Source organism: Osmerus eperlanus, unplaced genomic scaffold (assembly GCF_963692335.1).
Source record: "Osmerus eperlanus unplaced genomic scaffold, fOsmEpe2.1 SCAFFOLD_130, whole genome shotgun sequence".
Classification (NCBI taxonomy): domain Eukaryota; kingdom Metazoa; phylum Chordata; class Actinopteri; order Osmeriformes; family Osmeridae; genus Osmerus; species Osmerus eperlanus.
In genome coordinates, this window is record NW_026911740.1 from 18,046 (window position 1) to 45,811 (window position 27,766).

General features: G+C 50.6%; 2 protein-coding genes across 3 annotated transcripts; both read left to right on the forward strand.

Annotated features, from left to right (window-relative positions):
* Window positions 1-2,847: 2,847 nt before the first annotated feature.
* On the forward strand, window positions 2,848-8,728 carry LOC134016541 (sodium/potassium-transporting ATPase subunit beta-3-like). The gene is made up of 7 exons (XM_062455886.1): window positions 2,848-3,185; window positions 4,307-4,435; window positions 5,119-5,217; window positions 5,541-5,731; window positions 5,847-5,897; window positions 6,756-6,842; window positions 7,837-8,728. Exons 1-7 carry the CDS (start codon window positions 3,074-3,076, stop codon window positions 8,002-8,004), a joined length of 837 nt encoding a protein of 278 aa, XP_062311870.1. The 5' UTR covers window positions 2,848-3,073; the 3' UTR covers window positions 8,005-8,728.
* Window positions 8,729-10,639: 1,911 nt separating this feature from the next.
* LOC134016542 (angiopoietin-related protein 1-like) lies at window positions 10,640-23,609 on the forward strand. Of its 2 annotated transcripts, none has more exons than XM_062455887.1 (7): window positions 10,640-10,795; window positions 11,013-11,083; window positions 11,228-11,255; window positions 22,028-22,119; window positions 22,250-22,367; window positions 22,511-22,696; window positions 22,900-23,609. In XM_062455887.1, exons 2-7 carry the CDS (start codon window positions 11,018-11,020, stop codon window positions 23,217-23,219), a joined length of 810 nt encoding a protein of 269 aa, XP_062311871.1. In that variant the 5' UTR covers window positions 10,640-10,795; window positions 11,013-11,017; the 3' UTR covers window positions 23,220-23,609. The 2 variants fall into 2 exon arrangements, with proteins under 2 accessions (XP_062311871.1, XP_062311872.1); XM_062455888.1 differs by lacking the exons at window positions 22,028-22,119; window positions 22,250-22,367; window positions 22,511-22,696; window positions 22,900-23,609 and adding exons at window positions 11,384-11,475; window positions 16,086-16,203; window positions 16,441-16,620; window positions 16,958-17,382 and having other exon boundaries at window positions 10,659-10,795.
* Window positions 23,610-27,766: the final 4,157 nt, after the last annotated feature.

Here is a 27,766-nt window from a genome sequence, read left to right on the forward strand (position 1 = left end):
GCAGGGTCTCTGCAGTGTGTCCTGGCAGGGTCTCTGCAGTGTGTCCTGGCAGGGCCTCTGCAGTGTGTCCTGGCAGGGTCTCTGCAGTGTGTCCTGGCAGGGTCTCTGCAGTGTGTCCTGGCAGGGCCTCTGCAGTGTGTCCTGGCAGGGCCTCTGCAGTGTGTCCTGGCAGGGTCTCTGCAGTGTGTCCTGGCAGGGCCTCTGCAGTGTGTCCTGGCAGGGCCTCTGCAGTGTGTCCTGGCAGGGCCTCTGCAGTGTGTCCTGGCAGGGCCTCTGCAGTGTGTCCTGGCAGGGTCTCTGCAGTGTGTCCTGGCAGGGTCTCTGCAGTGTGTCCTGGCAGGGTCTCTGCAGTGTGTCCTGGCAGGGTCTCTGCAGTGTGTCCTGGCAGGGTCTCTGCAGTGTGTCCTGGCAGGGTCTCTGCAGTGTGTCCTGGCAGGGTCTCTGCAGTGTGTCCTGGCAGGGTCTCTGCAGTGTGTCCTGGCAGGGCCTCTGCAGTGTGTCCTGGCAGGGCCTCTGCAGTGTGTCCTGGCAGGGCCTCTGCAGTGTGTCCTGGCAGGGTCTCTGCAGTGTGTCCTGGCAGGGCCTCTGCAGTGTGTCCTGGCAGGGTCTCTGCAGTGTGTCCTGGCAGGGTCTCTGCAGTGTGTCCTGGCAGGGCCTCTGCAGTGTGTCCTGGCAGGGCCTCTGCAGTGTGTCCTGGCAGGGCCTCTGCAGTGTGTCCTGGCAGGGCCTCTGCAGTGTGTCCTGGCAGGGTCTCTGCAGTGTGTCCTGGCAGGGTCTCTGCAGTGTGTCCTGGCAGGGTCTCTGCAGTGTGTCCTGGCAGGGTCTCTGCAGTGTGTCCTGGCAGGGTCTCTGCAGTGTGTCCTGGCAGGGCCTCTGCAGTGTGTCCTGGCAGGGTCTCTGCAGTGTGTCCTGGCAGGGTCTCTGCAGTGTGTCCTGGCAGGGCCTCTGCAGTGTGTCCTGGCAGGGCCTCTGCAGTGTGTCCTGGCAGGGCCTCTGCAGTGTGTCCTGGCAGGGTCTCTGCAGTGTGTCCTGGCAGGGCCTCTGCAGTGTGTCCTGGCAGGGCCTCTGCAGTGTGTCCTGGCAGGGTCTCTGCAGTGTGTCCTGGCAGGGCCTCTGCAGTGTGTCTTCACCGTCTGACTCTGTACGTGGTCAACATGGCCGCCGCTGTGTTTTTCCATCATAGATAAAGGTGAGACGAGCTTGATTGTCGAGTGTGGATGCGACCAATCAGAGCACAGATGTCTCACAACTCCTGCACAGAAGCCTATTGGTGAGTAGCACAAATAATTTGAGCACGCCCACTCCAAATCCGTAAAGATACGCTGTAGGGGAACATAGCCAAACATTGGCCTGTTTGGATTATTGAAGAATTTCTCACCCAATCCAGATAGTCCCCCTCAGTGGGGGCGGGCTCTGGGGCCCCTCAGGTCACGGGGTCAGAGCATGCAAGGGTTGCATCTCCGGTTGTCACGGTGATGTATGGGATGGCAGGAAAGCGTGTACAGCTGACCGGACCTGAGAGACCAGGGAACTGGACCTGCAGGGAACTGGACCTGCAGGGAACCGAACCTGCAGGGAACTGGACCTGCAAGAATGAGATGTACGCACAATGAAAGGATTGTGTGTGTGGAGACATGAGAGGGTGAGTGTGGAGACATGAGAGGGTGTGTGTGGAGACATGAGAGGGTGAGTGTGGAGACATGAGAGGGTGAGTGTGGAGACATGAGAGGGTGAGTGTGGAGACATGAGGGGGTGTGTGTGGAGACATGAGAGGGTGAGTGAGGGGGTGTGTGTTCTCACGCACACACAGCAGGTGTGTGTGAGGTGGAGTGAAGGGGAGTTTAAGTGTGTGACCCTTCTTGCACTGCAACATTCATTTTGACCAATAAAACAAAATACTCCATCCCATTCTCTCTCCCAACCCCCCCTTTCCCAACCCTTCCCTTTTTCTCCCTACAATCAACCCCCTCTCTCCCCTCCCTATTGGCCCACAATCCTCGCCTCTCTATCAATAGCTGTTATGTAACTCCTTCACTCTCTTTCCCACACATACATTATCTGCCAGTGTGTGTTCTAAGTGGGTCAGTGGAGGTACCAGTCTTCCTTAGGAGTTTAGGTTGGTTATAGGTGCTCTTCACTTCTACCAACTGTCACATTTCAGCTCATTCAAGGTTCTGGCTAGAACACAAGGGTTCTGATAACATGGAACCCATCTCACTTCTGTTTGAACCACACGGTTCTCTCTGATCTTAACGGTGCTTCTAAGAAAACTTTTTTCCAGAAGAATTTCTTTTCCAGAGGATTCCCCTCGCAAAAAAAAATGTTCTAGAGTTGAAGTACAATCTAAAACTGATGATGTTGACACACTTGCCTACTGGTGTTACGTGGCACATACTAAGATTACAGATGTTAAAGTCTATGACACCGTTCCAGCATCAGGCTTCTTCTTTTTTTCGTTGTTGCTTAATTTCAAAATAAATATTTCATGTTGAATTGAAATGGAAGCGTATGATTGTGTGCAGCTGACTGCACGCAAACTAATGAGCTATTTTGCTGTTAGCAGAGCCTTCGATCCATCCATCTCCTCTTTGCGGTCCGTGTTAAGCTGCGATTCAGTGTGAAAGTAAAACCGTGTAATCAGCTGATTAAAGGCGAAAGTCTGTCACTGGTCTGGATCCATCAACACCCCCCTCAGCTGTCACACTCTATGTCTGTCTATCTCTCTCTGTCTCTCTCTGTGTCTCTCTCTCTCTCTCTCTCTCTCTCTCTCTCTCTGTGTCTCTCTGTGTCTCTTTCTGTGTCTATGTCTCTCTCTCTGTCTCTCTCTCTCTAACCCCGCAATAGCAACTGTAGGAGCCGCAGCAGGGTGTGTGAAGAGAGGGAGAAACGTCACCGCTTTTTTTTTTCTTCTCCTCCTACAAGGGGGTATCTCCTCCTCTCTGACTCCCACTCCATTCCAACCGCCGTCCCGGCCGCACGCCGCTTCCCATCCTGCTCTGTTCTGCATCACATCTCCCGCTTCTTTTGCCACAGTTCTGGGAGTACAAGAGGGATTTTACTTTAGATTCGCACCATGTCCACGACCGAAGACAAACCGGCGGACAAGGAAAATGCGTCGAGCTGGAAGGATGCCATTTACAACCCGAGGACCGGCGAGTTTATGGGCAGAACGGGCAGCAGCTGGGGTGAGAAACTGGGGCTGTGGTTCGGAGCAGATTCTATTTTAAAACGATGTCCATGAATAAAACACGCGTAGGCATAGCGTTGTAAAACGCATCGGACTATTTTACACCCCGTGTTGTGTGTGTGTTTTTGTGCGCAGATGAGCAGATGACACATTTTACAGCTACCTTTCCAAGACAAATACCGATAAGGGCAACTGTGCCTACTGTTACCAGTGTGTGTAGGATAGTGTAACTCTCTCACCAAGAACGATACTATCGGCTAATAACGCTTATTGGCACGTCAAATGAAGCCTACAGCCTTTTCATGCAGCAAAACCACAATCCTGAGAGATGCAGTTGAGCACGTTTGAGATATGCGGACCATTTCCATTCATTACCTGGGAGATGGGAGGGAAGTATGTTGTCATTGTAGATGGTCAGTCTCCGTTATAACCTCTGGGCCTTCATACTCATCCTGAGCTGGGCACACTACTGTGGTGCCCAGCACAGTAGTGTGGTGCCCAGCTCTTAGCCTAGCTTCGCCCTAACCGTGTGTGTGTGTGTGTGTGTGTGTGTGTGTGTGTGCGCATGCTGAGGGAGGAAGGATGCGGCGCTGCAGTTGCATGGCTGCCTACATGAGCCTGTCAAGGTCAAATGGGATTCTTCTCACACACCGAGCAGGTGCATGCTGGGAAAGCTGTGGAGAGGAGGAGGGAGGGGGTAGTGGGGGAAGCCAGGGGGGAGATCGGAGCGGGGGAAGTAAAAGAGAGTGGGGGGCAGAGGGTAGAGAAGAGAGAGGGAGAGAAGGAAGAGGGGTGCAGAAAGAGGGTGAGAGGAAGGGGTGAGAGGAGGTTCCGAGGGGTGTTCATTGTTTTGAGGGGGGTTGGGTGGGTTGGGGGGTAGCCTGGTGACTGGTCAGGGTTTGTAATAACATGTTATTGTCATAAAGACCTGCTCATGTGTTAAACATGCTGCTAGCATGTAGACATGCTCGTGTTAGTGTTAAACAATAAATAACAAGCCACTGTTTAAAAAACCCTCTCTAACTCCCCTGTACCCCCCTTCCCCTCTCCCCCCTGTCCCCCCCTCTCTCCCCAATCCTCCCCCCTCTCCTCCCCCCTCTCCCCCCCTCCTCCCCTCAGGTCTCATCCTGCTGTTTTACCTGGTGTTCTACAGTTTCCTGGCCGGCATGTTCACTCTCACCATGTGGGTCATGCTGATGACCCTCGATGACAACGTGCCCCGCTACCGCGACCGCGTGCCCACGCCAGGTTAGAGACATGCTAACACATGCTAACACAACATGCTAACACAACATGCCCACGCCAGATTAGAGACATGCTAACACAACATGCTAACACAACATGCCCACACCAGGTTAGATACACGTTAACACAACATGCTAACACAACATGCCCACGCCAGGTTAGAGACATGCTAACACGACATGCTAACACAACATGCTAACGCCAGGTTAGAGACATGCTAACACAACATGCTAACGCCAAGTTAGAGAAACGCTAACACGACATGCTCACGCCAGATTAGAGACACGCTAACACAACATGCTTACGCCAGATTAGAGACACCCTGACACGACATGCTAACACGACATGCTAACACCAGGTTAGAGACGCCCTAACACGACATGCTAAAGCCAGGTTAGAGACACCCTAACACAACATGCTAACACATTTAGTCATTTTAGTTATTTAGCAGACGCTCTTATCCAGACACGACACACTAACCCCAGGTTATCAACATGCTAACACAACATGCTAACATGACATGCTAACAGAAAATGCTAACACAACACGCTAACACAACACCCTAACCCTAGGTTAGTTACACGCAGCACGCGAACACCCCAACATGCTGCATTCACCAGGATGAGCTGTGACGCCTTGATGACTTCCTGTTTCCTGTGATGATTTCCTGTTTGTGTGTACTACAGGCCTGGTGATACGGCCCAAGTCCCTGGACATCCTCTTCAGCAAGTCCAGCAAGGCTGAGTACGGGCAGTACGTCCAGCACCTAGACCACCTGCTGCAGCGTAAGTCCTCTCCCAGTCACACCGTATTAGGATGCAGAGGCGGCAGGCAGCATCCGTCATGGTGTTGTTGCTAGCCTGCTAGGTCCACCGCTGGTCTGCTGGTAACGCTCGCTTCACAGGACATAAATCTGATCTGGTTTATTCTCTTTTTTGTCGTCTTGTCTCCCTTGCTGTCCTCTCTCCACAACATCCCTCTTCTCTGTTTGCCTCTCATCCTCCACTGAACCATGCATCCCTCCCTCCTCCTTCTCCTCCCTCTCCCTGTCCTCCTCTTTTCTCCTTCCCCTCCCTCTCCTCCCCCTCTCCCCTCCTGTCCTCTGCAGAGTATAATGACACGCAGCAGGAGCAGAGTGAGCTGTGCCCTGCGGGGGTGTACTTCGACCAGGACCAGGAGGAGGGCCAGAAGAAGGCCTGCCAGTTCCGGAGGAGCGAGCTGGGCCTGTGCTCTGGCCTGTCCGACCCCTCCTTCGGATACGCAGAGGGGAAACCCTGCATCCTCATCAAGATGAACCGCGTACCACACCCCCTCCTCACTACACCCCTCCAATCCAGTTAGAATGCAAGTGTCCTGGTGGAAGTATACTTAACTGATGTTCTCTCTTTCCTCTCTCTTCTCTCCTCCTCCACAGATCATTGGGCTGAAGCCACGAGGAGATCCTTATATCAACTGCATAGCCAAGGTACACGCTGTCTGTGTGCATGCGTGTGTGCATGCGTGTGTGCATGCGTGTGTGTGCATGCATGTGTGTGTGTGTGTCTGTGTGTGCATGCATGTGAGTGTGTCTGTGTGTGCATGCGTGTGTGTGTGTCTGTGTGTGTGTGTGTGTCTGTGTGTGTGCGTGTGTCTGTGTGTGTGTGTGCATGCGTGTGTGTCTGTGTGTGTGTGTGTGTGTCTGTGTGTGCATGCGTGTGTGTCTGTGTGTGTGTGTGTGTGTCTGTGTGTGTGTGTGTATGTGTCTGTGTGTGTGTGTGTCTGTGTGTCTGTGTGTGTGTGTGTGTGTGTGTGTGTGTGTCTGTGTGTGTGTGTGTCTGTGTGTGTGTATGTGTCTGTGTGTGTGTGTCTGTGTGTGTGTGTGTGTGTGTGTACATACCTGAGATGCTGATGAGTCTTATTTGTTTTTGTTAGTGTTTGTCTGCATGCTCTCAGACCAGCCTGTGGGGTAAGAGTTGAGTCCTGACTGGTAATGCAGTATCAGCAAGTATCAGGCATTAACACAGAGCTGAGGGGGGATGATGCTCACTGTACCTGATCTAACATTTATTTATCTTGTGGTTATGTCTGGGACTATTAGTCTGATTTAATGTCTGTGTCTGCACTCCTTCTCTTCTCTACTTCTCTGATGTCCCCTCCTCCCCTCTCCTCCCCTCCTCCCCTCTCCTCTCCTCCCCCCTCCTCTCCTCCCCTCCCCTCCCCCCCTCCCCTCCCTTCCTCTCCCCCCTCCTCTCCTCTCCTCCCCCCCTCCTCTCCTCTCCTCTCCTCCCCTCCTCCTCTCCTCCCCTCCCCTCCCCTCCTCTCCTCTCCTCTCCTCATCTCCCAGAGAGAGAATCCTATTCAGATGCAGTATTTCCCCATAGAAGGCCGTATTGATAAGAAGTATTTCCCCTACTATGGAAAGAGGATTCATGTAAGTGTCTGCTGTACTTTCTAAATGCACTATTTTTTATGCTGCTTTGGATGAAAGTGTCTTCTGGATGAGGAAGATGTGAGGCTCAGTGGAGATGTTGTGATTCTGACCCTGCTGTGGGTCAGCGGTGCTCTGTATCACACGAGAACCATGTAATCTTAAGCCCTCTCTCTCCTTCACTCACCCCCTTCTTTCTCCTTTCTCCTCTCTCCCTCTCTCCCTCTCTCCCTCTCTCCCCCACTGTCTCCCTCCCTCTCTCCCTCTCTCTCCCCCACTGTCTCCCTCCCTCTCTTCCATTCTCTCCCCCACTGTCTCCCTCTCTCCCTCTCTCCCCCACTGTCTCCCTCCCTCTCTCCCTCTCTCCCCCCACCGTCTCCCTCCCTCCCTCTCCCCCCCCACTGTCTCCCTCCCTCTCTCTCCCCCACTGTCTTCCTCTCTCCCTCTGTCTCCCTCTCTCTCCCCCACTGTCTCCCTCCCTCTCTCTCCCCCACTGTCTCCCTATCTCCCTCTGTCTCCCTCCCTCTCTCCCTCTCTCCCCCCACTGTCTCCCTCCCTCCCTCTCCCCCCCCCCCCACTGTCTCCCTCCCTCTCTCTCCCCCACTGTCTTCCTCTCTCCCTCTGTCTCCCTCTCTCTCCCCCACTGTCTCCCTCCCTCTCTCCCCCACTGTCTCCCTCTCTCCCTCTGTCTCCCTCTCTCTCCCCCACTGTCTCCCTCCCTCTCTCTCCCCCACTGTCTCCCTCCCTCTCTCTCCCCCACTGTCTCCCTCTCTCCCTCTGTCTCCCTCTCTCTCCCCCACTGTCTCCCTCCCTCTCTCTCCCCCACTGTCTCCCTATCTCCCTCTGTCTCCCTCCTTCTCTCTCCCCCACTGTCTCCCTCCCTCTCTCTCCCCCACTGTCTTTCTCCCTCTCTCCCCCTTCTCTCTCCCACTGTCTCCCTCCCTCTCTCTCCCCCACTGTCTCCCTCCCTCTCTCTCCCCCCTCTCCCCCTCTGCAGGAGCGGTATCTTCAGCCCCTGGTGGCGGTGAAGCTGCTGTTGACCCCGGAGGAGTACGACACAGAGTTGACCCTGGAGTGCAGGGTGGAGGGCTCGGACCTGCGCAACAACGACGACAGGGACAAGTTCCTGGGCCGCGTCACCTTCAGAGTCAAAGTTCGAGAGTAGGGGGCGGAGACACAGGGATGGATCCAGCCTCCACTGGCCCCTTCTGTGTACTGTTTAGATGTTTCCTGCTGTTGGTCGCTCGAGGGAGGGAGGGAGACAGTGGGGGGGAGAGAGAGAGAGAGAGAGAGAGAGAGAGAGAAAGAGAGAGAGGGAGGGAGGGAGGGAGGGAGGGAGGGAGCATCTCAACAGTATAAAGAGCGGGCCTCTCAGCTCCTTGTTGCTAACTGGGTAGTTCTGTCCTGTAGGAGTGCTGACAGAATATGGTAAGGTCCGATTCCAAACCCGAGCCTGCTGTTCCTCTGTCCACCAGGTTGAGCAGAGAACAGACAGGTCAGATGTGGTGCTACACTGCCATCTTCTGAAGCTGAGATCTGTTTCACTGTCAGTGTCTAGTGTAAGTGTCATCGTATCTCATATACTTGTCATCACATTTAGTGTACGTGTCATCACAATGTCTAATTCACTTCCTGGTTCCTGAAGATGTAGAATCTGTGCCATATGATCCTTCACCTTACGCTAACGTGCATGTTTCCATAGAAACGTGTTTTCAATGTCGGAGAACAAAACAGAAGATCTGTCCATATTGTTTACACAGTTGTTTACAAGGTTGTTTACAAAGTTGTTTACAAGGATGAGACCACAGTTCCACCCTGATGTCAGTCCCCTTACTGCCTCATCATCTCCCTCACCCTCTCCCTCCTCCCTCACCCTCTCTCCCCTCCCTGCCCTCACCTTCTCTCCCCTCCCTCCCTCCCTCCTCCCTCCCCTCACCCTTTCCCTCCTCCCTCACCCTCTCTCCCCTCCCTCACCCTCCCTCCCTCCCTCCTCTCTTCCCTCCTCACCCTCCCTCCTCCCTGACCACCAAGCCCCCCCTGACCTCACAGGAGGACTGACACACGCTCTTCGTATTTAAAGGAACTGTATATGTATGTATATATGTATGTATTTATGTATGTAGCCCATGTGTTCCCGGCGTGTTCTAACATGGCCTAGTCTGGTGATGTCTGTCTGCCTGCCTGTCTCCCTCCCCCTGTCCGTCCATTGTCGGTGAGTGTTCAAATTAAACTCTTACTTCACTTAAGAGGGTACGACGTAGTATACTAACCCTAAACCGACACTAGATATTGATGGCGGATAATGTCACACACACACACGTAAAGAGTTTTGTGACCCAGAGGAGACTAGGAACAGCATCTGAAGTATTTATGTATGCTTCGTATATCCTCCCTACATATCTAACCTGATCTGTTCTCTTTCATTCTGAAAACTCAGTTATCCGCCGTCTCCATCTCTCTCCCTCTCTGTCTGCCTGCCTGTCTGTCTGTCTGTCTGTCTGTCTGTCTGCCTCCCTCTCTGCCTCTCTGTCTGCCTGTTTGATCATCTTTCTGTACTTATATAATATTCACTATTTACTATAGTCACACTGTATTTATTTTAGCCACTGAACTATGTCAGAGCACTGTAAAAAAAAAAAAAATTAAAGAAAGATTTACTGTAAACATATCTAAAGCAAAAGCTGTATGTCACAAATGGAGCCCACACCTGATGGCATCTCCTACAAAACCTGGGCAGAAGACCTCAACAACTTTCTGGGTCAATAAAAGTGATTTTGGAGAAACTCGTCATTGTCCCGAGTTGTGTTCCAGCTGAGCATTTGGAGACTTTGCGCAATACCGAACGAGTCACATAGGGGCGTCACCGGAGGCTATCAATATGAGAAGAATGAGATACGCCCGTTCACCGTTGCCAGATTTTGCCAGATTTCTTTTCAGCGTAAAACCAAGCAAGCACAGTGGAACATGTATGCTATCTACTGCTACTATATAAAACCATATTACACCTTTGCCGTGTTGCACAAGCACATTTTCCCAAACACTGATGAAAGTCAACATATAGGGTTATTGATAACATATTTGGTTACAGCTAGAGCTACCACAGCATAGCCTACTGAAGAGCACTACGAAGTTGGAGCACTTGCTCTATGTATTTTAGTAATAAGTGATCACGACTATCTGAAGTGAAGATCGGTCCATTTTTATTGCTTGAAGGAATCGAGTTGTAACGTTTCACCTCTCATGCAGTCTCGAGTTTAAAGGGCTGTTATTACGTCTGAGAACCACCAGATGTCACTGTGCTTTCAGTTTTCCATGCCCCGAAGCTTCGCACCTTCTCTCGGGACAAACAAAAAGAAAGCCCCAAAGCTTCACAAGGCAAATATCGCTAATAGTTTGTATAAAACCGCTTGTAGATCGCTAGGTCTGGGGGGTGCAATGAAGAGTCATGGCAGAGTCAACATGAAGCTAAGGCACCATGCACCCGTGACCCTGGTAGCCTACACACCCCGAACCCACAAGCCCAGGTGATTAATCAGTATGGACTAACCCATCTACAGGGGAGCATCCAAATAACATATGGCAAACATGTTGTATTGGTTCATGTAAACATTACATTTGTCCAATAATCACAGAGAATACTATTTTTAACACAAATATGGTTGATTTGTGATATCCATATCTTATACAAACAGTCACAGTTAAAACAGTTCCACCTATCCCATTCCACCTCTGCCTTTTAGTTACCAATGGGAGTGTCCAGAACCATAAAATAATGGCGGCATTGTTTCAGTTGCGGTTCGTCTGGCTGTACTTCATCCCCTCGCGTGCAGCTTAAACAAACAGGCAAGTGTCACATAGCTACCTTGAAGGGGCGTCGTGTCTTCAACACTAAAGGGTAGAAATCTTGTTCTGCTCCTGTATTTCGCTCTTTATGGTCAACTGTTGATTAATTCATGGTGAGTTTGCTACTGATAATTTATACTTTTTGCTATGTGGGTTGAGGAGAATGCGAGAAAGAAATGAAAAGTTGCTTAACTCGAATGGACTAGCTAGCTAGTCTCTGGACCTTGGACTTAATATTTTCAATGTTTTCAACCTTGATTCTAGGAGATCTGCCTTGCCTTTATGAGATCCAAATGCAGACTTGTTTTTAAGAATGTCTCTTTCCTTTAGCAAAAATGAGGCTCATGGCTTGCTACACTACACTGTTCCTGTCTCTCTTCAGCCTGACTGACCAGACTAAAGTAAGACGCACTCTTAAGATAAATAGTGTTTTATTTCATGTGTTCATTCCCAGGACAGTAACTCTACACTGACAAGACAATTGTTCTGTTTCTGCATTCTGCACTGTAGAATGTTTGTTTACCAAAGGCTCCTATTTTGTTTAGGGTCGACCTAAACCCCTAGTGGCTCAAGGTGTGTTCATTCTTATGCACACAAACCCTTCATTACACACTGGCCTATCAGCACTTCACATATTCACGTATTTACATTTATTTACCGGTTCTTTGCATCTTACAATCGTGCGGGATGTGTGCACGCAGGGACGGACTGCAGCAATATCAGAGATCTCTCCCCCACTGCAGCCAGTGGAATCTACCTCGTCCGGCCCCCGGGAGGCAGCAGGCCTTTCAAGGTATGGTGACGTCACTAGGTGACGGTTAGGAGTTTGCAGGAGCACTTTGTTGCAAACCTAGTGATCATGTTTCATGAACTAGCCTGCACCGTGTCAGGCTACAAGTCGAGCTAAACTAAAATGTGTTGCAAATAATCTCAAACAGGCAGAAACACAATGTCAAAAGACAGTTCCGTCGAGTAAATTCCTGCGAGCAAAGCACTGTTTGGAAACAACTGCAGACTTTTTGAAGTGCAGACATGAATTTACGTGTTTAATTTATCTCCAAAGAATGTATTAATTTAAATAAACAAGTTAAGAAATAATGTCACTAACTTTTTCAAAAGCCGTTGGTTAATTGACTAAGCAGAAACAAGTTACAATCAATTAGGGCGTATCCGTTCTTTGACAACCCTGTGGATGAAGGTGCTTGGATTATACAAAGAGCGTTTATCTAACCAGCCCCAAGGGTCTTCAGAGACAGAAGTAATGCTTCCCTGACGAGTATCTGTGGAAGAGCTACAGGTTCAGCCTAACCCAAATGGTGCCCTTTCCAAAGAAGAGGTTAGGGTTATTTACAGGATCTTTAAAGATCCTGTAAAGTGGAATTGAAAACGAGTTTTAAGTTCACCACACCACAGAACAATGTGTTAACTACCCATCCAAATTCGAATGGAAAAAGAGACAAGCATGTTCAATTCGGCTTTGAAATCGTGAGAAAATCAGCACTTCTCTGCATGAGACTGGGGGGGCGTGTCGTCTGAAGGAGCTGAAGCTCCGCCCCTCGCTGCCTTCCTACGACCCAGATAATGGACGCTACGTCGAGCCTAACAAAACAGTATAGAATTTTTTTGTTCAATGAGTGAAACATACAGATGCATATAAATGAAATGTTCCCCTGAGCTGTAACACAGGAGTAAAAATGGACACCAGAGACAGCAGACGGTGAGCTCTCAGAATCAGAATGGGATTTATTCGCCCTGAGTTTGCACAGACAAGGAATTTGCTTTGGCAGGAAGGTGCATACAATAAACATAGGAACCTAAAATTTATATATGTGGACTCTCTATACTACGGGTACATAAACTAGCAGTACTAAGGGGAATTAGAATTAAATAAAATATACAATAAAATAAAAGTTGCCGTAATTTACAATATAAAAATACAAATATTACAAAAAATACAAATGTACAAGATACAATTTTGTAATGCAGTGCAAAAAGCAGTGTGTTTTAAGAAGTAAGTCATTAGTCGGTGTGGACCTTTGGCCTTGTTGAAGAGGCCAACAGCGGAAGGGAAGACTGTTTTTGTGGTATTGGTCCTGATGGACCGCAGCCTTCTGCTGGAGGGGAGTGACAAACGGGGAGTGACCCGGGTGGGAGGAGTCGGCTACAATCTTCCTCGCTAGCCTCAGGGTCCTCGAGGTGTGCAGGTCCTCGAGGGTAGGCAGATTGCAGCCAATCACCTTCTCAGCAGTGCGGATGATACGCTGCAGTCTGCTCTTGTCCTTGGTAGTGGCAGCAGCCTACCAGACGGTGATGGAGGAGGTGAGGATGGACTCAATGATGGCTGAGTCCAACTACTTCTAGCACATTAGCTACCATTTCACCAAAATACCATCATTCTACACCGAGTGGCCTAATATCAAGTTAGCGGTTTGCACTAACTCATAGCAGAGACACCTCTGGAAAAGTTATCTAGTATAATTATAACACACGCACAGAACAGAGTGATGAACTGCTGGCGGCGGTGGATGGTCCAGGTGCGACCGGAGGATGAACGGCAGGGAGGGCGATGCTCGGTACGGCTCCGCGCTGCAAGAGAAGCCGTGTGTTGGTGAACCCCGTCTGTCTCTGGTCCATGTTAAAACTATCCGCCATGAAATGGTCACTGCATTTAGTCATTTAGCAGACTCTCTTATCCACTGCAGAGGCGGCTGTTTATCCGAAGCTTTCCATCCAGTAGCGGTTAGAACCAAAACTGTACTGTAGCTAGTGGTACATGCCAGCGCCTCTACTGGCACATGACAGTTACTGTTCTGTTGATAGTGGTACGCAAGTGTCTGGTGGCAGTTGCATTGGGTGTCTTGCAGCTTTTGTTTACTGTCGTAACTGCCCCGCGGCCATTTTAGAATAGGAGAACAGGCTATAAACTTGTATTTTTTAATATGTGTGGCGGCCTGCGGAAACCCGTGGATGTCGCGGCCGCTCATTGTTGGCTATAAGCCATAAAAGATCGAAAATCGTTTTCTGTCAAAATTGAGATTTTTTATGTTTTGTAAAGTTAACACCCTAAACTTCATTGTAATGTACAAAAAGTGTATGATTACTTACAACTTACAATTACTAACAACTGATCAATGAAGTCAGGCTGTTAAACTTAAAAATAACTTGCTGAGAAGTTATTAATGTAGCCTATAGGCCTACTTAAACTGACATTTACATTCACAACGTCATTACGAACAAAAGGATTTTCTCCCTTATCACTTTTTTAAGGGTCGACTTTAAAATGATGTAACTTCAGTTGTGATAAAGATATGAGTGATTTAAACAGATTTGTATCCAGGAGAGTTTGTAGTTTCCAATATGTATAATACCCAGAAAGTACATTTGCAATCATGGTGTCATTTATTTACATGGTTCTTCATATGAAAATAATGAACTATTATTAACAACTATATTTACTCAAGAGTATCGAAATGCAAATGTAGGCTACTGTTGATTTCAGTTATTACAATTAATGATATACGCCACTAGGAGGAGCTGATAACAACACAACGATGTGCATTAGAGACGTAGGAGAGTCTACAACGGTGGCTCATGTGCACGCTTAAATTCAGTTACTCTGAGTAAAATAATTTGTTACTATTTCATTACGTGTGTACAAGTCCGCTTTACATTAGTCACACCATTACACTATGCAACATAATATCTAAATCGACTACTTTGTATGGTGAGCTTGTAGTGAGACATCAAAAGTATGGTTTGGAGTCTGTTAGCACGAACAGTTTAACTTATATTTAAAAAATAAGTTTATATCCTATTCTAAAATGGCCGCGGGGCAGTTACATGACAGTAAACAAAAGCTGCAAGACACCCAATTTAGCCAGAGCCAGGATCCATTGTGCAAATATGTGCTCCTTTTATCCAGCCTCCACCTTAGAGCAACATATTCCCCTTGTTTTTTTTGACATCTGTTTTACTTAAGTTATTAGGGAGTCAGGTGGCTGAGCGGTGAGGGAATCGGGCTAGTAATCCGAAGGTTGCCAGTTCGATTCCCGGTCATGCCAACTGACGTTGTGTCCTTGGGCAAGGCACTTCACCCTACTTGCCTCGGGGGAATGTCCCTGTACTTTACTGTAAGTCGCTCTGGATAAGAGCGTCTGCTAAATGACAATGTAAATGTAAGTTATTGTTTTAAATGTTATTCAGTAATCTTGTTTACATAGTGTGGCATGGGTTGTGTGGGTGCCAAATTCATTCATTTAGATGGTGGTTAGCTCAAGCTCACCCCAGAAAAGTATTGATGGTGGTATCGATAAAGACTTGGATCGTTGAGTCTCAAATAGTATCAGTATTGATAAAAATTAACGATCCCCATCCCTAGTAAGCGCAACTTGCGTTAGCGACGTTGATGGAACACCCCCCAGGTCTACTATGAGATACTGCATGTTTGTCTCCCCTGAGCCCAGGGGCCCATTCTCCGTACGTCGCTAACTCAGTTAGCTGGATTTGATTGACGATTTGTCATGATCTTGGATTGTTCGGTTCTTCGAAGCTCATCCTGGACTTGCTGTCATAGCAACAGGTCCGTAAGCTTAAACCTGCTCGGGAGCAGGTTTATTTAATGTAAACATGATTAGATTGAGGCTTTACAAGCAGAGGTGATACAGGAAGTCTGTCACAGACATGTCTTGTCCGTTTTTACTACAGGAACCTGTTGCAGAAGGTGCAAGAATAATTAGCAGAATTTAACATAAAACCGAATTAATTGCTCATTGCGTGATAGATAGGCTCCTTAAGCACAGCGCGATATGCTAGCCTATACTTTTTGAGAGGATAGCCTATCGTTCTTTTGTGAGGGTGTCATTTACATAAATGTGTTGAAACCACATCATATGACATTAAATATGAAAGTATGAAAATCTAAACATAGGCCTAGCTTACTGTAATAAGCGATAAAACGCGTGGTCACTCCTCTACATTTAATTTGGTCTGCTACTTTTTGCCAGCCCTCTTTCTTGGATTTTGCATACTTTGAGGTGTTCCCTGGCGTTCTGATTAAATCTTCAAATTCGGAGTAACCTTCGAGCAAGCTGTTGCGGAAAAAACAGGGCGCTCATTTTGGCCACGGTGAGCAGCCATAGACTTATGTGAGCAGCCAATAGCAGCTTTGCTGATCAAGGTTTCTACTATCAATACATGCCCCCTTTTAGACCAACGCATAACTCAATCCAGCTATACTAATTATAAATAACATGGGTGTTCGAAGAACCGAATTAGCCAGATCATGATTAGCAAGATGAAGTCGTCTTGGATGTGTCATTTGATCTCAGATGTAATAAGCGACGTACGGAGAACGGGCCCCAGGTCTACTGTGAGATGCTGCATGTTTGTCTCCCCTGAGCCCAGGTCTACTGTGAGATGCTGCCCGACGGAGGCTGGACGGTGTTTCAGAAGCGTACTGGGAGAGCCATTTCCTTCGACAGGAAATGGTCCGAATACAAACATGGCTTTGGCAATCTACGACGTAAGGCATGCTATGTAACACAGAATATGTACTGCATGCTTCAGTTCTGCTTTGATTTGTAGTGTTGAGCTGTGGTCACAGGGATTTGAAGACCAGCTAGATTTGCACATTATAATATACAGTTATGGCGACCACATCAGATTTGCGTGTTTCACTTGCCAAAATGGTTGCCACATGGTAGCTGAAATGTTTCTTAGATGGTGTCACTCACAACTCTCAGTGCTGTTGTCTTCCTAGAGGACCACTGGCTTGGCCTGTGTAAAGTCTACACCTTAACCAAGACCCGGAGGTGGACCATGAAGGTGAACCTGTGGGACTTTGAAGGGGGCGGAGCCTTCGCTGAGTACGATGACTTCAAGCTGGGTGGCATGAGGAGTTCCTACAGGCTGACGGTTGGAGACTACAGGGGAAACGCAGGTATGAGATTTTTCATTGAAATTAATGCAAGGGTGAAGGTTTCATAATGCATTTAATTTGTTATACAATTTACATTTAATACAAAATGTCTCACTTGAAATGCAACCCGTCCACTTGGATTCACCCCGAGACGGAAGATGCCCTGGCTATCCTGAAGGGTTATCCTGAAGGGTTAGGGTTAGATGAAGGGTTAGGGTTATCCTGAAGGGTTAGGGTTAGATGAAGGGTTAGGGTTAGATGAAGGGTTAGGGTTAGATGAAGGGACCTTCTAACATTGCTACATTTAACCTTGTAACAGTTGCAGCTCTTTGACCAATGGTCTCTCTCCTTTTTGTAGGCGATGCCGTCCGTGGGGATTTCCCTGGAGTCGACCAGAACGGTTTTGGCTTTAGCACTGTGGACAGAGACAAAGATGGCTGTTCTCCCTGCATCTTCGGTGACATTGCAGTGGATGATTGTTCTTCCTCTATGGGGGGGGGCTGGTGGTACAGTCGCTGTGGATCTGCCAGCCTCAACGGTGACTGGCACCCTGCCGGAGAGAACCGGGGATGGGCGTCTGGCCTCCACTGGCTCACCTGGAGGGGTCCCGGACCATACTCAGCTAGCGCCTCACGCATGATGATCAAGGCTATTTAGATCTCATTCTAGTAGGTTGGCATCATCCTTGTTTGCCTTTTGCGTTAGACATTTTAGAGGGTAGAAAAGCACGTATAGTTTCTTGTATAAAAGTGCATTCTATGCTACAATAAAATGAATTCCTGATTTGTTAAAGGCGTCTGCACCTTGTGGTTTGGCTTCTGTGGGGGGGGGCTGATACTGGGGGGGGGGGGGGGGGGGGGCTGATGCTGGGGGGGGGGGCTGATGCTGGGGGGCAGTTTTAACTCCACCTATTCAATTCAGAAAAGGTAGAACCAGGAAGCAATGGAACATTTCAATCACTGTATTACATTTGCAAGCAGACAAAACTAGCTACTAGGTATCTGAAGCACAGCTCAGTGACTCTTATAGGGGAGAGTGTGTGTGTCCAGTCAGAACGCAGCGTACAGGTTGAGGTATGGTCAGGGTGGCCCCATTCTGACATGACACACACGTTGTTTTTCTGTGAAGCACCAGGCCATTCCTTGCCCAATATCAACCTTTGGCCCTCAGTATCCAAGCCTAATACATTTGTATAGAGCAAAGCTTTAATACATTTAAACATAAGCAACCTAAGCATATCTATATTTATATTCACATTACAGGACTATACACTGCATGGGGATGATTGACGTCTGTGTAATCAAGATTGCTTGCTTTTACTGTTTTGATAGTTCTGATTATTTTACACACATTAAACAAGTTATAGGATTCTTTTGAAACTGGTTGAAAGCCCCCCAATATAGGCCCAGTGTAAACTGGTAAATTACTGGTTGGTTTGGAACATCCGAATGAAAGGATTCATCGTTGCCACAATCCCAATCTATAGTCTAAACACCGCATGAATGAATAGCCCTCTCCCCTCAAATGTCTAGTGCAATGGCAAACAAGGACACAGGTGATCCAAACACACTAGAATGATATAAAAATCCTTGATCCTCATCAGGAGGGGGCTGTGTTGTCCTCTAGGGGTGACTCCTATGGCTTAACAATAGCTATGTCTGTCCAGGTATAGACAATGTTTTAAATCCTGGTTGTATCTCCATCATATTACACAAAGGGAAAGTATAATGTATAATTCATGCTCCATCTTGTGCCGAAAGCGTAGACTTTACACAAGCCATTGACATGATTTGTGATTTCCACAAATCTAAATAGTCACAGTTAAAACATTCAACCTATCCCATTCCACCTCCCCCTATTATTTACCAGTGGGAATGTCCAGAGCCATATAAATGATGGACTTGTTGCAGTGGAGATTATATTGGCTTCACTTCATGCCCTGACGAAGTGCTTAAACAAACAGGCAAGTAATACTCATCTTAGTGTGTTTAGATTAGTTTTTTTTAAATTGCTCCTTGATGTACTTGTTTAAACAGCTATTGGTCATTTCATGGTGTGTTTTCATTAGTGTAAAATTGTACCTTTATTTTAGGAGATGTCCAAGGTTTCAAAACTTGAAATTGTTGCCATTATAGGATGTAAATGTGCACAATTGCTACAATTATTGTATTATTATACTTATTTTAAAAACACTACTCTCTCTCATGATTCAGCAACATGAGGAGCAGGACTTACTTGAGACTGGTTTTTGGACTGCTGTGTCTCTTCAGCCTGACTGAGCAAGTACGCGGACAGAATGTGAGTACTTATTCAATTTCAAGGACAGGAACTGTCTCCTCATTGTGTGAATTGGTAAAATGTCCTCGCCAGCACTTGTCTCAGTATACTGGACTACATTTACATTTAGTCATTTAGCAGACGCTCTTATCCAGAGCGACTTACAGTAAGTACAGGGACATTACCCCGAGGCAAGTAGGGTGAAGTGCCTTGCCCAAGGACACAATGTCATCTGGCACAGCCGGGAATCGAACTGGCAACCTTCTGATTACAAGCCCGCTTCCCTCACCGCTCAGCCACCTGACTCCCTGATAGATCTCCTTGTTTTGATTTATTTAGCCACGTCCCACGCCTGCTCGTCCGACGCCTGCTCGTCCGACGCCTGCTCGTCCGACCCCTGCTCGTCCGACCCCTGCTCGTCCGACGCCTGCTCGTCCGACCCCTGCTCGTCCGACGCCTGCTCGTCCGACGCCTGCTCGTCCGACGCCTGCTCGTCCGACGCCTGCTCGTCCGACCCCTGCTCGTCCGACGCCTGCTCGTCCGACGCCTGCTCGTCCGACGCCTGCTCGTCCGACCCCTGCTCGTCCGACGCCTGCTCGTCCGACGCCTGCTCGTCCGACCCCTGCTCGTCCGACGCCTGCTCGTCCGACGCCTGCTCGTCCGACGCCTGCTCGTCCGACCCCTGCTCGTCCGACGCCTGCTCGTCCGACCCCTGCTCGTCCGACCCCTGCTCGTCCGACGCCTGCTCGTCCCACCCCTGCTCGTCCGACGCCTGCTCGTCCGACCCCTGCTCGTCCAACCCCTGCTCGTCCGACGCCTGCTCGTCCCACCCCTGCTCGTCCGACCCCTGCTCGTCCGACCCCTGCTCGTCCGACGCCTGCTCGTCCGACGCCTGCTCGTCCGACGCCTGCTCGTCCGACGCCTGCTCGTCCCACCCCTGCTCGTCCCACGCCTGCTCGTCCGACGCCTGCTCGTCCCACGCCTGCTCGTCCGACCCCTGCTCGTCCCACCCCTGCTCGTCCCACGCCTGCTCGTCCGACGCCTGCTCGTCCGACGCCTGCTCGTCCCACCCCTGCTCGTCCCACGCCTGCTCGTCCGACGCCTGCTCGTCCCACGCCTGCTCGTCCGACGCCTGCTCGTCCCACGCCTGCTCGTCCGACACCTGCTCGTCCGACCCCTGCTCGTCCGACGCCTGCTCGTCCGACCCCTGCTCGTCCGACGCCTGCTCGTCCGACGCCTGCTCGTCCGACCCCTGCTCGTCCCACGCCTGCTCGTCCGACGCCTGCTCGTCCCACGCCTGCTCGTCCCACGCCTGCTCGTCCCACGCCTGCTCGTCCGACCCCTGCTCGTCCGACGCCTGCTCGTCCGACGCCTGCTCGTCCGACCCCTGCTCGTCCGACCCCTGCTCGTCCGACGCCTGCTCGTCCCACCCCTGCTCGTCCGACCCCTGCTCGTCCGACCCCTGCTCGTCCGACGCCTGCTCGTCCGACGCCTGCTCGTCCGACGCCTGCTCGTCCCACCCCTGCTCGTCCCACGCCTGCTCGTCCAACGCCTGCTCGTCCCACGCCTGCTCGTCCGACGCCTGCTCGTCCCACGCCTGCTCGTCCGACGCCTGCTCGTCCGACGCCTGCTCGTCCGACCCCTGCTCGTCCCACGCCTGCTCGTCCCACGCCTGCTCGTCCCACGCCTGCTCGTCCCACGCCTGCTCGTCCGACCCCTGCTCGTCCGACGCCTGCTCGTCCGACGCCTGCTCGTCCGACCCCTGCTCGTCCGACGCCTGCTCGTCCGACGCCTGCTCGTCCGACGCCTGCTCGTCCCACCCCTGCTCGTCCGACGCCTGCTCGTCCGACGCCTGCTCGTCCGACCCCTGCTCGTCCGACGCCTGCTCGTCCGACCCCTGCTCGTCCGACCCCTGCTCGTCCAACCCCTGCTCGTCCGACGCCTGCTCGTCCGACGCCTGCTCGTCCGACCCCTGCTCGTCCGACGCCTGCTCGTCCGACCCCTGCTCGTCCGACGCCTGCTCGTCCGACGCCTGCTCGTCCGACGCCTGCTCGTCCGACCCCTGCTCGTCCGACGCCTGCTCGTCCGACCCCTGCTCGTCCGACGCCTGCTCGTCCCACCCCTGCTCGTCCGACGCCTGCTCGTCCCACCCCTGCTCGTCCGACGCCTGCTCGTCCGACGCCTGCTCGTCCGACGCCTGCTCGTCCCACCCCTGCTCGTCCGACGCCTGCTCGTCCGACGCCTGCTCGTCCGACCCCTGCTCGTCCGACCCCTGCTCGTCCGACGCCTGTTCGTCCCACCCCTGCTCGTCCGACGCCTGCTCGTCCGACCCCTGCTCGTCCGACGCCTGCTCATCCGACCCCTGCCCGTCCGACGCCTGCTCGTCCGACCCCTGCTCGTCCGACGCCTGCTCGTCCGACGCCTGCTCGTCCGACCCCTGCTCGTCCGACGCCTGCTCGTCCGACCCCTGCTCGTCCGACGCCTGCTCGTCCCACCCCTGCTCGTCCGACGCCTGCTCGTCCCACCCCTGCTCGTCCGACGCCTGCTCGTCAGACGCCTGCTCGTCCGACCCCTGCTCGTCCGACCCCTGCTCGTCCGACGCCTGCTCGTCCGACCCCTGCTCGTCCGACGCCTGCTCGTCCGACCCCTGCTCGTCCAACCCCTGCTCGTCCGACGCCTGCTCGTCCCACCCCTGCTCGTCCGACGCCTGCTCGTCCGACCCCTGCTCGTCCGACGCCTGCTCGTCCCACCCCTGCTCGTCCGACGCCTGCTCGTCCGACGCCTGCTCGTCCCACCCCTGCTCGTCCGACGCCTGCTCGTCCCACCCCTGCTCGTCCGACGCCTGCTCGTCCGACCCCTGCTCGTCCGACGCCTGCTCGTCCGACGCGTGCTCGTCCGACCCCTGCTCGTCCGACGCGTGCTCGTCCCACCCCTGCTCGTCCGACGCGTGCTCGTCCCACCCCTGCTCGTCCGACGCGTGCTCGTCCCACCCCTGCTCGTCCCACCCCTGCACGTCCAACACGCCGACCACCTCCACTTGTTCAAGGTATATTCTCATGCTACTTTTACTTTCAAACTTTGTCTCATGAGTTAACTTAAGAATGAACTTAAAACTGTCCTAGCATCATTCTACAAACATGTGTCTATTCAGGGACGGACTGCAGCAACATCAAAGACCTCTTCCCCACTGCAGCCAGTGGAGTCTACCTCATCCAGCCCCTGGGATTCAATGTTCCTTTCAAGGTATGGTGACGTCACTAGGTGACGGATAGTGAGTTGGCAGGTTTGTTGGATGCTACGGCAGAAGGAAACTGAAACATTATTTAGCTGGATGTGGGAAGTGATGTTTGAGTGTTTCTCTGCCTGAGCCCAGGTGTTCTGTCGGATGCTCCCTGACGGAGGCTGGACAGTGTTTCAGAAGCGTACTGGCGGAGCCGTTTCCTTCGACAGGAAATGGGCCGAGTACAAACATGGCTTTGGCAGTCCACGAAGTAAGGCATTCAACTGTTATTGTATAAATGTTCCATGATGGAGGCAAACCACGGTTATCACGGTTAAAGTTATCATTTCAACATCATACATATAGTTTATTTTTAAGAAGGCGTCACACCTAAATATTTGTTTTCCCTCCCAGAGGACCACTGGCTTGGCCTGTGTAAAGTCTACGCTATAACCAAAGCAGCCGGGACCAGGTGGACCATGAAGGTGGATCTGAGGGACTTTGGAGGGGGCGGAGCCTTTGCTGAGTACGATGACTTCAAGCTGGGTGGCATGAGGAGTTCCTACAGGCTGACGGTTGGAGACTACAGGGGAAACGCAGGTAAAATAGGAATTTCCATCTTCAGAACAAATTTATATTTTGACAAATGTATATGAGAATTATACATTCCCCTTGTATAAGATTTAAAACATTGTCTGAGAGTCAATGGATCTGCTTTACATCTCTCCACTGGTGACGAAGAGGAGGCTGTTTAACCCCAGCGTGTTGCAGCAGGGTTTAATCGACTGTCTCTCCCCTAACAGGCGACGCAATCCGTGGAGGCTCTGCTGGTGCTGACCAGAACGGTTTTGGCTTCAGCACTAAAGATGTGGACGCAGACGGCTGTTCTCCCTGCATCTTCGGTGACATTGCAGTGAATAAGTGCACTTCTTTTATGGGAGGGGGTTGGTGGTACAGTCGCTGTGGATCTGCCAGCCTCAACGGTGACTGGCACCCTGCCGGAGAGAACCGGGGATGGGCGTCTGGCCTCCACTGGCTCACCTGGAGGGGGCCCGGACCATACTCAGCCAGCGCCTCACGCATGATGATCAAGGCTATGGGGGACAACACAGCCCCCTCCTGATGAGGATCAAGGATGTTTATATCATTCTAGTGTGTTTGGATCACCTGTGTCCTTGTTTGCCATTGAACTAGACATTTGAGGGGAAGAAGGCTTTTCATTCATGCGGTGTTTAGACTATAGATTGGGATTGTGGTAACGATGAATCCATTCCTTCGGATGTTCCAAACCAACCAGTAATTTACCAGTTTACACTGGGCCTATATTGGGGGGCTTTCAACCAGTTTCAAAAGAATCCTATAACTTGTTTAATGTGTGTAAAATAATCAGAACTATCAAAACAGTAAAAGCACACAGACGTCAATCATCCCCATGCAGTGTATAGTCCTGTAATGTGAATATTAATATAGATATGCTTAGGACAAAGAAATGTGCGGCATTGCTGTTTAAATGTATTAACCCTCGTGCTGCCTTCGGGTCACATGACCCAAAGGTTCATAACGAACCATCGTTGTGTTTACCCAATTTTACCCAATACAAAAACAAATAAAAATAATTTTCTTTTAACCTTCGCAATGTGGGGGGTCTGAGACAGCCCAACGGTTAAAAGAAAATGCTTCACTTTGTTTTTGTATGCGGTAAAGTTGTCGCAATACGACGGTGGGTCACAATGACTGATGGGTCAGAACGACCCGAAGATAACACAAGGGTTAAAGCTTTGCTCTATACAAATGTATTAGGCTTGGATACTGAGGGCCAAAGGTTGATATTGGGCAAGGAACGGCCTGGTGCTTCACAGAAAAACAATGTGTGTGTGTCATGTCAGAATGGGGCCACCCTGACCATACCTCAACCTGTCCGCTGCGTTCTGACTGGACACACACACTCTCCTCAGTTTCTTTACACTGGGACGTGCTCCTGATTGGTTAGCCGGAAGAGCAGAGCCCTCTGGGTAATTGACTTAATTGGTCACGATAGGCTGTCGGCCATGTTGGATGTGTGCAGGGAGATCATGGCACAGGGCCAAAGGTATTTACATCTGATCAACGTGTGGATGGTGTTTATTTATTTATTTAAAGAAACAGGGACAGCGTACAATAAACATTAACCTCAAGAGGAGAGATGCATAGTAGCAGGTTTTAGCTCAAGAGCTAATTTTCCCCCGTAGTCTCTGGGCAGGCTGATCTTAACTAAAATACATAATACATCATACATGCATGAATAGTGACATTTACATTGACCAAGTAAATAATATAAAAAAGGTAATATTCACACCTTTCATGTACAAATTTGATTTGACAGAAGCCATGTCTTTGCCTGTCTTGCAAACGTGTAAGAGTTTGTGCTTCTTATCAGCTCTGTAGGCAACATATTCCACTGACGAGCGGCCACACAAGAAAAAGTATTTATTCCAAATGTTGTCCTGTCTGTTGTGTGTGTGTGTCCTGTGTGTTTATGGTGTCTGTTCCTGTGTGTGCGTGAGAATCAGAACTCCCAGGAAATGAGAGCCTGAACTTGGTTGCTCGTTAGAAGAATCACTTTTTATATCCCCCTGACACACACACACACACACAGACACACAGAGAAACACGTACACACAAACACACACACGTACACACAGACACATGCATGCATAAACGCACACAACAGACACACAACCACATAAGCACCTACACAAACATACACCCCCCACATACACACACGCACAACCCCTACACACACATGCACCTCCCCCCCAAACACACAACCGCGTGCCACATGTACACAGCTCCCCCCCCCCCCCCCACACACACACAGCTCATGGCAGCCATCATGAGTCAGGGGAGCAGGGGTTGTGTGTAGGCAGAGCTGCCTGGCACAGCTGCCTGGCACAGCTGCCTGGCACAGCTGACGCTAGCTGTCATCAGACACGGCTCAATACACCTCACACCATCACACAGGAGCGCTGTGTGTCTGTGTGTGTGTGTCTGTGTGTGTCTGTGTGTGTCTGTGTGTGTGTGGGATGATAGGTGGGGATGAGGCGTATGGTAGTGATGGCGTCTCGGCTGCGGTGCTGACAGCTGGGGTTTGTGAGGCTCTGAAAGTTCAGAAATCCACTTTGTTACTTGCTACACACACACTCTCACACACAAACACGCAGTAGTTAAGCGTGTAGAGTAGGTTAAGGTTAGCAGTAGTTAAGCGTGTAGAGTAGGTTAAGGTTAGCAGTAGTTAAGCGTGTAGAGTAGGTTAAGGTTAGCAGTAGTTAAGCGTGTAGAGTAGGTTAAGGTTAGCAGTAGTTAAGCGTGTAGAGTAGGTTGTGGTTAGCAGTAGTTAAGCGTGTAGAGTAGGTTAAGGTTAGCAGTAGTTAAGCGTGTAGAGTAGGTTAAGGTTAGCAGTAGTTAAGCGTGTAGAGTAGGTTGTGGTTAGCAGTAGTTAAGCGTGTAGAGTAGGTTACGGTTAGCAGTAGTTAAGCGTGTAGAGTAGGTTAAGGTTAGCAGTAGTTAAGCATGTAGAGTAGGTTGTGGTTAGCAGTAGTTAAGCGTGTAGAGTAGGTTAAGGTTAGCAGTAGTTAAGCGTGTAGAGTAGGTTGTGGTTAGCACTAAGGCTGAAGTTCATAACTATGATGGTGTTCCAGCTTGGACCAGGGGGGCCATAGTCCATCTCCCACCATCTCTCCATCCATCTCTCCATCCATCTCTCCATCCATCTCCCACCTTCTCTCCATCCATCTCTCCATCCATCTCCCACCTTCTCTCCATCCATCTCTCCATCCATCTCCCACCTTCTCTCCATCCATCTCTCCATCCATCTCTCCATCCATCTCCCACCTTCTCTCCATCCATCTCTCCATCCATCTCTCCATCCATCTCCCACCTTCTCTCATCCATCTCTCCATCCATCTCCCACCTTCTCTCCATCCATCTCCCACCTTCTCTCATCCATCTCTCCATCCATCTCCCACCTTCTCTCCATCCATCTCTCCATCCATCTTTCCATCCATCTCCCACCTTCTCTCCATCCATCTTTCCATCCATCTCCCACCTTCTCTCCATCCATCTCCCACCTTCTCTCCATCCATCTCTCCATCCATCTTTCCATCCATCTCCCACCTTCTCTCCATCCATCTCCCACCTTCTCTCCATCCATCTCTCCATCCATCTTTCCATCCATCTCCCACCTTCTCTCCATCCATCTCCCACCTTCTCTCCATCCATCTCTCCATCCATCTTTCCATCCATCTCCCACCTTCTCTCCACCCATCTCCCACCTTCTCTCCATCCATCTCCCACCTTCTCTCCATCCATCTCTCCATCCATCTTTCCATCCATCTCCCACCTTCTCTCCATCCATCTCCCACCTTCTCTCCATCCATCTCTCCATACATCTCCCACCTTCTCTCCATCCATCTCCCACCTTCTCTCATCCATCTATCCATCCATCTCCCACCTTCTCTCCATCCATCTCTCCATCCATCTTTCCATCCATCTCCCACCTTCTCTCCATCCATCTCTCCATCCATCTTTCCATCCATCTCCCACCTTCTCTCCACCCATCTCCCACCTTCTCTCCATCCATCTTTCCATCCATCTCCCACCTTCTCTCCATCCATCTCCCACCTTCTCTCCATCCATCTCCCACCTCTCCATCCATCTCTCCATCCATCTCCTACCTTCTCTCCATCCATCTCTCCATCCATCTTTCCATCCATCTCCCACCTTCTCTCCATCCATCTCCCACCTTCTCTCCATCCATCTTTCCATCCATCTCCCACCTTCTCTCCAGTCCTGCAGGCACATGAGGGGGGGGAGGGGGGGATGGAGAGAGGGGGGGATGGAGAGAGGGGGGGATGGAGAGAGGGGGGGATGGAGAGAGGGGGGGATGGAGAGAGGGGGGGATGGAGAGAGGGGGGGATGGAGAGGGGGGGGGATGGAGAGAGGGGGGGATGGAGAGAGGGGGGGATGGAGAGGGGGGGGGATGGAGAGAGGGGGGGATGGAGAGGGGGGGGATGGAGAGGGGGGGGGATGGAGAGAGGGGGGGATGGAGAGAGGGGGGGATGGAGAGAGGGGGGGATGGAGAGAGGGGGGGATGGAGAGAGAGGGGGATGGAGAGGGGGGGATACAGGAAGACAGATAGAAAGGTGGGAGAAATGGGGAGAGAAAGGTAGAAAGATCAGAGAGTGTAATTAGATGTTTCCTGTCAACCTAAAGGGCACATAGAGTTAGCCTTAGGCCAACACCATATACACACACACAGCCACACACACACACACACACTTCCATATCCACACACATAATGTATGTAGCCACACACACAGACACACACAGATACACACACACAGACACACACATGCTGGTAATTACTTGGCTTCCATGTTCTCCAGTCTGAAGGAGATGCCTGGAGGTGTGGAGGTGATGCCTGGAGGTGTGAAGGAGATGCCTGGAGGTGTGGAGGTGGGGGGATGTTCAGACAGAGAGACTGAAGAGAGAGAGGAAGAGATGAACTCTTCAATATAAATTCAAAGAAGTCCAGGAAAACAGGAAGATGTTACTGAGCGCCAGGTTCAGATTGTGCCTTCTGGATAAAGACAGATAAGGGCCGGGTTTCCCAGATTCGTTAAGAAGCTCTTA